Source organism: Oncorhynchus mykiss, chromosome 5, assembly GCF_057628025.1.
Source record: "Oncorhynchus mykiss isolate SJ-2025 chromosome 5, ASM5762802v1, whole genome shotgun sequence".
NCBI classification, from domain to species: Eukaryota; Metazoa; Chordata; class Actinopteri; order Salmoniformes; family Salmonidae; genus Oncorhynchus; species Oncorhynchus mykiss.
This window is the reverse complement of record NC_143026.1, coordinates 47,905,863-47,919,507: the sequence shown is the minus strand read 5'-3', so window position 1 is coordinate 47,919,507 and position 13,645 is coordinate 47,905,863. Positions and strand designations below refer to the sequence as shown.

At 42.8% G+C, this 13,645-nt stretch overlaps 1 protein-coding gene and 1 long non-coding RNA gene across 5 annotated transcripts in view; one reads left to right on the top strand and one right to left on the bottom strand.

Moving 5' to 3' along the window:
* Positions 1-13,645, top strand: part of LOC110523973 (CBP80/20-dependent translation initiation factor) — a 130,754-nt gene that overhangs the window by 68,512 nt on the left and 48,597 nt on the right. For all 4 annotated transcript variants that reach the window (XM_090235056.1, XM_090235054.1, XM_090235055.1 and 1 more), the window contains one exon: positions 12,444-12,951. In XM_090235056.1, the coding sequence (XP_090091182.1) occupies positions 12,444-12,951 (508 nt within the window). The remainder of the gene's footprint in view (positions 1-12,443; positions 12,952-13,645) is intronic.
* Positions 1-13,645, bottom strand: part of LOC149983304 (uncharacterized) — a 119,775-nt gene that overhangs the window by 97,306 nt on the left and 8,824 nt on the right. The gene's annotated exons all lie outside the window — the stretch shown is intronic.

The window sequence follows — 13,645 nt, the reverse complement described above, 5'->3', positions numbered from 1 at the left end:
AGAATACTGGTTGAGGGGTGGAGATGATGTAGTTAATTATTCCTTGCCCACGAACATTCGACCACCCATCAGAGATGATTGCAATACAGTCTGCTTTCTCTATGATTTACTTGACCTTCACTTGAACTCTGTTGAACTCTGCATCCAGCAAATGAGTATATCAAGCATGGCATTTGAAGAGATTTCTGAATGTTCTTCGCCCAGCACACACCCCTGTATGCGGGGCAAAGAACATTCAGAAATCTCTTCCAATGCGCATTGCCTTTGAGCATCAGAGGTGAACCAGTTTCATACACAGTTCGAGCAAGACATTCATCAGAATTTCTCTGACTACATTCCTCCATTGAGTCAAAAAAACGACCATGAGCTGTTGCTATCGATAAGGTGTCTGATTCATCCTTTTCTGATCGAATAGAAGTAGAGGGATTTTTGTCAGAGGTTGCTTGTTGTGAGCGCTGAGGGAACTTTGTGCACTTGGCCAGATGATTCTGCCTCTTTGTTGCATTCTTCACATATGATTTTGCACAGTATTTGCAAATGTACACAGCTTTTTTTTACAAATGTACACATCAGATAGTGCCCGTGGCATTTTCCTGTAAAGATTAGACAAAAGTTAGTAAAAAACAAATACAATTCCATGTGCAGATAAATAGTTAAGCAGTTAGATTAAACATCTCCTTTTGTAAGATAAATGTTTTAAAATGTAACATGTATGGAAACAGGTGAATTAACACTCTTCAGTTAGCAGGCTCAAGCAAGCTAAAACCCACATGGTAGCAAAAATTAACTAGCAAAAACAAGGTAAGTTGCTAGCTAGCATTAAACTTATCTTATAAAAAACAATCAATCAATCATAATCACTAGTTACACATGGTTGGGGATATTACTAGTTTATCTAGCGTGTCCTGCGTTGCATCAAATCGATGCAACGCTGGGGGATGATTTAACAAAAGCGCATTTGCGAAAAAAGCACAATCGTTGGACGACTATACCTAACCATAAACACCAATGCCTTTCTTAAAATCAATACACAGAAGTATATATTTTTAAACATGCATATTGCAAGCAGAGTCAGGGTATATGTAACAGTTTGGGCAGCCTGGCTCATTGCAAACTAATTTGGCAGAATTTTATGTAATTTTGACATTACATTGAAGATTGTGCAATGTAACAAGGATATTTAGACTTAGGGATGCCACCCGTTAGATAAAATACTGAACGGTTCCGTATTTCACTTAAATAATAAATGTTTTGTTTTCGAAATGATAGTTTCCAGATTCGACCATATTAATGACCAAAGGCTCGTATTTCTGTGTGTTATTATGTTATATTTAAGTCTATGATTTTGATAGAGCAGTCTGACTGAGCGATGATAGGCAGCAGCAGACTCGTAAGCATTCATTCAAACAGCACTTTCGTGCGTTTTGCCAGCAGCTCTTCGCAAGCACAGCGCTGTTTGACTTCAAGCCTATCAGCCTAATGGCCTGTGTAACCGATGTGAAATGGCTAGCTAGTTAGCTGGGTGTGCGCTAATAGCGTTTCAAACGTCACTTGCTCTGAAACTTGGAGCAGTTATTCCCCTTGCTCTGCAAGGGCCGCGGCTTTTGTGGAGCGATGGGTAACGCTGCTTCGAGTGTGGCTGTTGTCGATGTGTTCCTGGTTCGAGCCCAGGTAGGGGCGAGGAGAGGGACGGAAGCTATACTGTTACACTGTCAATACTATAGTGCCTATAAGAACATCCAATAGTCAAAGGTATATGAAATACAAATAGTATAGAGAGAAATAGTCATATAAATACTATATTAACTACAACCTAAAACCTCTTACCATGGAATATTGAATTCTCATGTTAAAAGGAACCACCAGCTTTCATATGTTCTCATGTTCTGAGCAAGGAACTCGAACGTTAGCTTTTTTACATGGCACATATTGCACTTTTACTTCTCCAACACTTTGTTTTTGCATTATTTAAACCAAATTGAACATGTTTCATTATTTATTACATTGATTTTTATTGATGTATTATATTAAGTTAAAATAAATGTTCATCCAGTATTGTTGTAATTGTCATTATTAGAAATAAATAAATAAAAATCGACCGATTTAATCGGTATCGGCTTTTCTGGTCCTCCAATAATCGGTATCGGCGTTGAAAAATCATAATCGGTCGACCTCCTAATTGACATACAGTACTGGACCAAATCATAAACTATGAAGAAAAGGATAATACATTTTAGTTAATTCATGTATTTCTTTTATAGACACCTAAGCTACTCATAGTTTTCTCAAAGTGCTATCGAATTCATAAACATGAAACCATTTCAGCCTAATTGAATAATAAAGTAAATTAGAGAGTGGAATGTAAGGTTGGAGGCAATTTAGTTAAACCAGTTAAATGATAATAAAGGCAACACTGAGGCATTGTGACTTGTCCAAAATGGCAAATCTTCCATTGCTGGAGGATCTTGTTTTGCTTCCACTTCGGTGATCAAAAGTTATATTTCTGCGTCAGTTTTTTCTTTGTCTTTTGATTTCTCCCTGTTGGCGGACAGAAATTAGAGACATTTCTTGCAGCTTTAAAGGGAAGGTTTGTGGCCATAAATTGTCATTTAGGGCGTTTTTTGATGTAAATAAGACTTCACTAGCACAGTGTTTTAGAACGTGTCTGATATATCAAGGCAAAATACTTACAGGTTTGTGTAAATCAAGTGTACGAGCAATTGATATATACTAACTTTTTTTTTTACTCGCGAAGATTCTACATTTTCTTCCAATGAGTTAATTTAGAAGTTTTTCTATGCATCATTGATAATGAGGGCCCAGGTGACTTGAAGCTGGTTGAGAGAATGACAAGTGTGCAAAGCTGTCATCAAGGCAAAGGGTGGCTGTTTGAAGAATCTCATATATTTTGATTTGTTTAACACTTTTATGGTTACGTATGTGTAATTTCATAGTTTTGATGTCTTCACTATTATTCTTCAGTGTAGAAAATAGTTATTTTTTTAATAAAAAAAAAACTTGAATTAGTAGGTGTGTTCAAACTTTTGACTGGTACTGTGTGTGTGTGTGTGCGAGAGTGTGAGAGAGAGAGAACGGTTCGGTACAAATACGTGTACCGTTACACCCCTGAATAGATCATTGGCTCCATGTCATCTTCTGCTGATCAATTATGCATGGTTCTATGCTTTCGTTCTTTTAACTAGACCAGCCCAGAGTAAAACAGGTCCCTGCGGAGTTTTTTTCCATGGCTGGGTCTTTGACCATGGCTGGTAAAATAAGGGTTAAATAAAAATTAATACATTTGACAAAGAACCTGGCTGCTAATAGTAAAGAAAGAAAGGAGTGAGTTTCAATATCCTAATTGATATGTGTAAGCTACTTTGGCTACTTTTAGTAGCTAAGTGGGAGAGAGAAGTATCTGCTCGTCCTAGTAGAGAAGGGAAGGAGTGAGGATTAGTATCCTGATTAGTATTGTACTGTAGTAGGTAGAAGTCGAGGAGAAACCCATGAGGGACATTGTGATGTCTGCTCTGGTTAGTATTGTTTAGTAGATAGGGACTCGTAGAAAGCCATGTGGGAGATGTGACGTTTGCTCGTCCTATTAAAAAGAGAAGTAAGGAGAAGCATCCTGAATAATAAGTGTATTATAGGTAGGAGATGTGAGAAGTATTAGTATTGTATTAGTATTGTATTAGCTAAGTAGGAGAACCATGAGGGAGATGTGTGGAGTCTGTTCCTGTTAGATTGAGGATTTGTTGTATAGTAAGTGTATAGTATGAATTTAAGTAGGAAGAGAAAACCATGAGGGAGATATGTGGAGTCTGCTATTATTAGGTTGAGATGGCGTTGATCTCATTCAGGTTGAGTGGTACTATATTCCAACTCGGGTCTTCCACCTGTTCTTGCCCAGGGACCCCCGCCAAGGCAAACTGGCAACCCAGGGACGTCCATCATATGTAAAAAAAAAAAAAAATAATAATAATAAAACATGTCACTTGTCTTATCAGGTGAAGGATAATCGCAAGGAGAAGTAAACTACAATTTAAAATGAATAGATTTGGTAGATACACTACATGACCAAAAGTATGTGGACATCTGCTCGTCCAGCGTCTCATTCCAATATCATGGGTTTTAATATGGAGTTGGTCCCACCTTTGCCGCTATAACAGCCTCCACTTTTCTGAGAAGGCTTTCCTCTACATGTTGGAACATTTCTGCTGGAACTTGCTTCCATTCAGCCACAAGAGCATTACCGAGGTTGGGCACTGATGTTGGTCGATTAGGCCTGGCTCGCAGTTGGCGTTCCAATTCGTCCCAAAGGTGTTCGATGGGGTTGAGGTCAGGGCTCTGTGCAGGCCAGTCAAGTTCTTCCACACCGATCTCAACAAACCATTTCTGTATTGACTTCACTTTGTGCACAAGGGCATTGTCATGCTGAAACAGGAAAGGGCCTTCCCCAAACTGTTGCCACAAAGTTGGGAGCACAGAATCATCTAGAATGTCATTGTATGCTGTACCGTTAAGATTTCCCTTCACTAGCTAGAACTAAGGGGCCTAGCCCGTACCATGAAAAATATCCCCAGACCATTATTCCTCCTCCACCAAACTCTACAGTGCCAGATGGTAAAGCGTGATCCATCACTCCAGAGAACGCGTTTCCACTTCTCCAGAGTCCAATGATGGCGAGATTTACACCACTCCAGCTGACGCTTGGCATTGCGCATGGTGATCTTTGTGTGCAACTGCTCAGCTAATAGCAGCTGTTTAGCTGGTTAAGGTATTTGTATTTATTATGAATCTGCCAAAGCAGCATCTACTCTTCCTGGGGTCTAGCGAAATTAAGGCAGTTTATACAATTTTAAAACATTACAATACATTCACAGATTTCACAGCACACTTTGTGCCCTCAGGCCTCTAATCCACCACTACCACATATCTACAGTACTAAATCTGTGTGTGCGTGCATGCGCATGGCGTTAGACATGTGTTGGAAAAAATGTATGTCCAAGCCAAGAAAGCATGCCTCGTCTGTGTACCCCTTTAGTTCAGTTGGTAGACCACGGCAGTTGCAACGCCAGGATAATGGTTTCGATTCCCGGGACCACACATACGTAAAAAAATAATAAATATGCAAGCATGACTGAACGTCGCTTTGGATAAAAGCGTCTGGTGAATGGCCTAAGTTACTGGTACACGGGTGCTTTTTCAAAGCCTATGTCAGATGCACCAGTGAGTGTAATTATCTCCAATAAGTGTAATTTGCTTGAGAGAAATACAGTTGACATTAGGAAGAAGATATTCTCATCTTTTCTGCTATAGGTATGTAATTACAAATATGTTCATTCTTTTGTTGCTCGCGATTTCCATAAAAACATTGAAATATATATATTTTTTCCCATTTTTGAAATATATTTTCTGAGATCCCCTCCAGTACTCTGGTCTAACTCTAACAAGTCTCTATGGGGATGGTGTGGAGTCATGTAGAGGACATGGCAGTGTGAGAGATCTGGTGTGATGGCGTGGAGTTAGGGAAGGCCGACAGACACTGAAGCAGACACTGAAATGACCCCCTACCTCCCTGAGAGAGGGGACCAGGGAGGCCAAGCAGAGAGGCTGATGGGTAGACAAGACACACACACACCCCCCACAAACAGCCAGCTAGAGTGCAAGACGGGGTCACATGCGTCTTCTTACAACACTTCACTATGCCCATCCTTATCCACCCGAGGTTCAAACTACATTATTTCCAGCCCCACCTCCCTTGAGAGTACCACCCAGATAGCAGAGTGCTTTCTCCTCTCCTTCACCTTGACTCCCATCTCCTGCACTCTTCTGTCTCAGCATGCTTAGTGCCTCATGGTGCACAGAGAACCATGTACACACACAACCACAAAGTGCAAATATATATACATAGCATAGTCAACATCCAGGTACCTGTATGCCTATTGTTACTATATTGCGTATTCAAAGTTAACTTTTATTCATAGTGTTTTGTGTATGCTGCTACATTTCAGCCCAATTAATTTTCAACACAATTATTTAGCATTTTATTTTATCTCCTGCTTAGATAGATAATTACTTTTCAGACAGCCATTAACTACACATCAAAGTGATGCTGTAACATATTCAAGGTCTATTATGAAAAGTAAGGTTTAAAATGTTTTATATATGGTCATGATGGGAGACAAAAATGCCAGGCTAAACCGTTCTTTTTTTGTTCCCTCAATTGTATTCTTTAATTCCCTCAATTTTATTATCCTCGGAATCAGCAAGATTGTCTATTCGTTGCGTCTTCTGCACCCCAAAGGCCTTCCCCAGAAAGTCCCCACAATAGTTTAGAAAATTAACAAAAATGTGACCAACTGGGGACATTGTGTTTTTCCCCCACTAGGTCAAATACAATTTCTAGGGGTTTATGGGGAGAATGACATGCTGACCAGAGTGTCGCAAAATAAATTTAGAAATCCATGTTATTCAATTATTGCACCCACACTGCTGGCGCGCGCCAACGAGCGTCTGGGATGCCAAGGGTTAAAATAGAACTCCTTTCTATTTCTGACACAGATCCCACTGAAAGTCCTGCCTCTCCCATCTCCTCATTGGTTTATAGAAGCAGGTACCCACTTGACATCTCCTTTTTGGTTATACCCACGTGGGTGATTGAAAGACTAAATGTTTTGTCGGTTGTCATGGTAATACTATGAAAGTGTAGATGCCAATCACCATATAAGTTCAAAGATGAAAAAGCCTGGAAGGAGGAGATGACTAAAAACTATTCGGTTGGCCGTTTTATGTTTGGGTTAATTGTCGGAGTAGAAGACCTTGTGCATTTCAGGTAAAATAACAACTCAATGTTTATGTCCCAGGACAAATTAGCTAGCAAAAGCAAGCTAGCTAAATAGGACAAATTAGCTAGCAAGTGCAAGCTAACTAGCTAAATTGCCATACATGTTTAATGCGTTTTGACCTGTCCCCAAAGTAATGTCATTGGTTCAGAGTTTGTTTTGATATTTTAACCTGCGTGTCGTGATCGCGTTTGGTGTGGGGGTGGCACGATGGCGCACACGCGCAGTCGGTTTGAGTTCCATGTTAGGGTTTGGCGCTAGGGTTAGGGAAAATAGGATTGGATGTTAGCCAACAGTCAGGCTAGGATAGGTAGCTAGCTAGAGTATGCCTGGAATTCTTGCCTCGTGTACAGATGAGAACATTTCATTGCACTTGTTAACACCGAAGCCTCCTGGAAATTATAAATAATAAATTAGCATTCCTTTCCTTTCTGCCGCTGAGTCACATACACAATTGTAAACCAATCATAAACGCATTCAAGTGCTTGGCCGGTGCCATGATTTACTGGATGTGAGCTATGGCCTTAATCTTGTTCCCAAACACTTTTGTGCTCAATGACCTGGGGACGAAGCTAGCTATAGCCCTGTGCATGTGGAGTAAAATACTGGGTCATGGGGAAGAGGTGCACAAAATGGACTGTCCATGTGGCATGAATCAGAGTTTGCACGAAGTGTATAGGCCTACTTCTATTTAACAAGAATGCATGACAAACAAAGCAAACTAGACGAAATGGCGAAATGAGGAAGTAGTCTACATAAGAGGTCCTAGCAATGGAGAGCTGAGACCATGGTCGACCATTCAGTGGCGCTTTGATCGATCTGCGCGGGAGATCCGAGGGAACAAATAAATACATTGAGAAAATGAATGAATACATTGAGGGAGGGAAGTTGGGAACAAATAACAAACTAAGGGAACAGATAAGCCTGGCTGTTTTTTTTCTCTCTCCACCATAACATCTATGGGGCACCATAGATATAGCCAGACTATTTTTGTTTTAGAAGGTAACTTTTGTTCAGGAAAATGTCTGTAAAATCTGACTTGGTTGATCTCCTATTATGAGTTTTAAAAGCGTTACTTAAACATACATGTCTGAGCTCAGACAGAGGCTTTTGTGGGAAAGTTGAAACCAGCACGGCAGCACCTGCACTTCTCTTTTCTACCGTTCTGAATGGCTAGCATTTCATTTTCTAAAATGTTTTACATTTGGACACACAGGAAGTCTTATTTTTCGTCACATTGTGAATCCCTCTATTCAACCCTCCCATACTCATTATGCATGCACATTGCACAATATTGTCCATTAATCCAACACTGCTCTCACCTCAACTCGCTGCTTTCTGTCTTTATTAAATCCTTATATGAATATTGCACTATGTTCTGTTTCTCTCCTCTGCTCATGATCATTCTACTGAAATCTGAAACACTTTACTTCTCCTTAGTTTTCTGCCCCAAAACTATATAGCTTTAAGTCAGGAGGACTGAGACTAGACCACTAAACACCTCTTGGAAAGCCATTCAGGTGTGTCTTTGTCTTTACAAGTTGGGGTATTGTTCCACTGAAAAATAAAACTCGGTTTTAGACTGTTGTTTCTCTCTCTCCTGAGTATTCTACCATGAAACACACAGGAGCTCGGGTGAGGTTTCTAGGCATCTGCCCCCAAGATGTTTCAGTGTTGGGGTGGGGGTCGGGGATAGGGCCGAGGTTAACACTCATAAAGTCATAGAATGCCACGGTCGGAACCTGGGGCCCTCGACTCGGAACATCTTTATTTTGAGCCTGTCAGGCCGACTCCCAGCCTCTCCTCCATTGGTCTGGCCGTGGCTACGTTTACACTCGAGGCTCGCACTGGCTTCGGGGAAAATGTTGATATTATTCCGGGTGGTGGGGGTCTGTTTTTATGAGCAGGGAGGGCTGCATGCAAGAGGCTACCGAGGTTAAGTTTTGTTGGCTGTGAGCTGGAAGGGGGCAGGGGGTGGTTGCATTTAAAATGGGAAATTATGTGAGGTTCCCTCCTCACTATGTAAAGCGCTATAAGCGTCTGAACAAAACGTTCCGTAAATTCAGTCAATTATTATGATCCTTACATGGGGTTTTCTGGATAAAAAAGAGGCTTAGGTGGTGAGAGTGGCAAGGGGTGTGGTAGGGGATGCGGTCGACCCTGTTGGAGCGGCTGAAATGTCTTGATGAAAGCTGATATTTTATTTCTCTTCAGTTTCAAGAACATTTACTGCAATTCTACACATTTTGCCATGCAGCTGAGAGAAAATGTTGCAGTTTAAAGCTAATTTCCTGCAATTCCATGCATTTTGCCATGGCTAATGCTGTGTTCTTTTGCGCAAACATAATAACAATCTATACTGCTATATACAGGTTTCCATTCAACCTTTTTTATGTAAGTAAAGTACATGTCTGATAAAAAAAATGGTCATGACAGGCCTGATGAAAACATGCGAGAAATGGCTGTTGAAACACCTTTTTATGCGCAGATATTGATATAATAACCATTATATCGAAGTAAACTTGGAGTCACGCAATGATATGTCGTGTAGTCCACCTACTACGACTCGGAAAGCATGCCGTTTGTTAGGCTACAGATTAAATTAATTAGGATGAACTTTACATGGTGGTGAAAGTGCATGGTGATGAGCTTGATGCGCCTTTCCAAAAAATATTGAGGGTCTTATTCTGGTGACATGATGATCGATGCTTTGGCTGCTGTTTGACAAGTAATTATAATGTCATCATGTAGGCTATACCCGCACTCTATCTGTGAGCTGTTGCCTAGAGCGAACGTGCCAAGACTAAAGTGGGCACATTCGCTATAGCCTATAACACTTTATTTATTTATTTATTTTTGACAAAACCATCAGTAGAGATAAATGCCATGGAAGCCCATTTTCATTTAACTGCAAAAGTCATTTTTATGTGCACTACGTCATCACGCACAGCCTTTTATCCCCAACAAGTAAATTTGATGAAAACACATATGGTGGGAAAATGCACATCAATTTATACGGATTTCAGAATATTTGCATAAATCTCACCAATTGGATGGAAACCTAGCACTCTCTAGGTTTTATTTTAGTGATTTCTCAAATATTATATTATTTAAAACTATATAGGTCCATTATCTTTTCGACATACTTTAAATCCTTTAAGTCAACACTGAAAGCCTTTTTCCATCCCACAAATGTACAATAATAAAAAATGACACTGTTTGGATTTAAGCGACCAGAAAAAGCGCTTAGGGGGCCCGCCCAAGGATTTCGATGGCAGGAAAATCCCTGCATTATTAAGTTGGGGGTAAAGTGAGGTCTGTGTGTGTGCGTGTCTGCTGCAATTTGTGTGTTTGTTTCTCTGCTCTTCTGTCTGAGGCAGCCAGGCGTGATGCTCAGGGAACTTGTCCCAGGGAACTTGTCAGAAAACATCTGACAGCAGATCAGTGTGACAGACAGTCATTGCTTTAGGCTCTTCTTCTAGACTAGGACCCACCACATCCCCAACTAGTCTTTGACTCAATTTACTGTTCTATATCTGAGTTGTAATGAGATGTGGAAATTCGGTGATTGTCTGTTATTGCTTTGACATATTGCAAAACAATGTGAGTGACTCTGTCATTGTGTGTGTTAAGCTATAGGACATCTATTTGTGGAAACCTCTATGTTTGGACTGTGGTGGTGTTTCGGTTTTGTTGCTTGCATGTCTATATAGTTTGATATAAACATGGTGGGGAGGGAGGAATCATTCTGTGCTGCTGGTTCCAGGTTCAGGAAGCTAGCTACGGTTGCACACAGGGCACCATGACTCTCCTGTTCCCTGTGACCCTCGTATCTACGGTCACATATCAGTTTAATAACCACCACACACACACAATACAATCACACACACAACCCTCCAACCCTAGGCTAACGTACTGTAGCTCAGGGTGATAGTACTGCATGTGCCCTAGCCCCATAATGCTATAAATAGACCAGTGAAATATAACATGGGAAAGGAACATAGAGCAAAGCACTGAACACCTATAGTCTTCTAATTAAAAGCTGTGGAGCCAGTGAGCCAGCCGTGTAGGATCCAGCTCTTCTAGAGAATGTAATGTAGGTCACAGGGGTTTGGCAGGCAGTGGCACTGCAGTACTGGGAAACACTGGCTGGCTGACTGACTGACTGGGTGGCTATAAATCACTGCAGCACTGGAAACAGTCTGGCTCGCTGACCGCCTGCCTGGCTGGCTGTCTGGCTATATGTCAGTGCAGCACATGGAACTGGCTGGATCTGGCTCGCTGGCTAGCCTTATCATGGAAACCAGCTACTGACTGGTCTGCTCTGGCTGGCTGGCTGGCTGACTGACTGGCTATATAGCATTGCTGTAGCTGGCCCTGTTTGGCTGGCTGGCTAACTTATTACAAATCACTGCAGCGCTGGAAACACAAAATACAGCCTGGCTGACTGAATGACTGTTCCTGGCTGGTTGGTCACATATCTCTGCTCTGCGTGGCCTGGGTCAATGCCTGCCTGGCTGGCCAATCTTTAAAGAGAGAGAATTGATGAATGGTGGCGCTATTGGATTTTATGAGTGCTGGCCTGCTTCATGTTTTCCATGCCTCTGTAGAGTGGGTGTGGTGTTAAATTTGAACACAAGCAGTGGAAAAATCTGCTGGAAATATCTTGGACAGTGTTGTTTAGGATGTGATGGGGCTTTTGTTGAAGGGTTAGAATGTTGGTTGAGGACAGTTCCATATGAATTGCTTGCTTTAGGTTCTTGTGTTTCTATGATGGTTTGATAGGAAAGGGGATACCTATTCAGTTGCACAACTGAATGTATTCAAGCTAAATGTGTCTAAATCAGAGAGATATGGGGGAGGGGGGGGGCTGCCTTGATCGACGTCCACGTTGTTGGCGCCAGTGGGAAAAGTTGTCCGTGGGAGTTAACTAAGGGCAGAACTTCATATTTTTTTCTCCCACCTTGAACCAGCGACCTTTTGGTTACCGGCCCAACACTTTTAACCGCTAGGCTACCTGCCCCTTATAGTTGAAAGGAAGGCATGTTCAAAAAGTCACTTTTTTTTAAACTGGACATCTCATTGTAATCAGATTTTAGTCGAGGGTTGTTACCTGAAAGGATATTAGTTGTTATCCCTCCCCCTTACACAGACACGGCCTGCAAGCTCCTGTTGATCTGAAGCTAAGGGCGACAGCAGAACAAATGTGCTTAATCCTGTTGCATCAGTCAGCTCCTTGTGAAGCAGAGACCCACACCACATGGGGAAGCACCTATTATTTATAAGAACTCCCAGGCCTTATGGTAGCAGGGGGCCATAGCTGTTAGCTGTTGACAGATCTATGGTGTTTTAGTATTTGACTGAAAGAAGACAGGCTCTGGTAGATGAGCTATGTCTGTGCCAGGGGAGAAGGTCAAGAGAGAGCAGGCAGACCGAGAGGGAGTGAGCTGAACAGATGGACATGGAGTTGGCCGTGGCCCTGTGACAGGGTGCCTGAGGTCGCTGGCTTGGTTCAGGCTGGCCAGACAGAGTAGCCTGGGCGTCACGCTTTGCCACGTGGTTAACAGAACCCTTACCCGCCTGCTCCTCTCGTTACAGGAGACAGCAGCAGAGACCACCGGGGGGAGGAGGAGGAGACAGGAAGACCCAGCAGCAGCAGCAGTCGCCACAACAACAACAACAAACAGTCAATCAACATCCTCGTGACCAGCAGCAGCACAGAGGACAGTGTGGGGCTAGCCATGGGCAGCAGTTCCAGGGCCACGGCGGGCAGCGCCAGGGGCCCCTCCACCATGGCTACAGCCAGAACCGCCGCTGGCACCACAACCAGCAGGGGCAGGGAGGAGAACAGGGACTGCAGGGTGGCCCGGCAGTGGACAGAGACAGGGGGGCAACCCCAACGGGAGACAGAGACAAGGAGGCACCACCCAGAAAAAACAAAGAGACTGATGATGTAAAGGCAGAGGAGGCCAGCGCTAGGCTGGAGCCAGAGAGCTCAAGGGGCCCCAATGACGGGCCTCCCAGCCAGCCCTGGGGCCAGGGTGGCCCTAAAGTCCGTCTTCTGCCGTCGTCCAAAGAGAGGCTGAGGAGGAGGCTAAAAGACGAGGTAAACGAAAGCTCTTTACTGTCTTGTCTGTCTGTCAATCACCATCGCATGCCATGGCCACACCCTCCCCTTTCTACACACACATGTACATTACACCACATGCGCATTGCGTACACACACATAAACCCACAGTAACTAATGCACCTTTTTAGATGCATACAAAGTCATTCACACACACACACAGGTTTCTCAGTAAGGGTTCAGTCTGGATTAACAGTGGTGGCTTGTCTGTAGATTTTGCTGTCGTGGGTAAACTTCTCTCTTCTCTTGGGAGGAGGATAAGTAGCTGGAGCAACAGCCTTTTGATGTTTTCTGCTGTGTGCTAGGCTTTTGTATTGCTGGTCTCAGCTCCAGCGTCCCCACAACCATCCCAGCCTTAGCCCAGGACTACTTCCCCCTCCCTCCATCTTAGCCTGCGTCCTAAATGGCACCCTTTTCCCTATATAGTTCCCTACTTTTGACGAGTGTCCATAGGGCTCTGGTCAAAAGTAGTTCACTATGTAAGGAATAGGGCGCCATTTGGGACATAGTCTAACTAATTTCTAACGCTGTGTGTTTGTTTAGTTTGCAAGTATCTAAGACATCGAGGCTCCTAACCCACTTACAGCCTCCGACAACAAGACTGAGATTAACTGACAGCTTCAAACATGCCGATCTGGAGGGAAAACACTGGCTGTGTCTCAGATGGCATCCT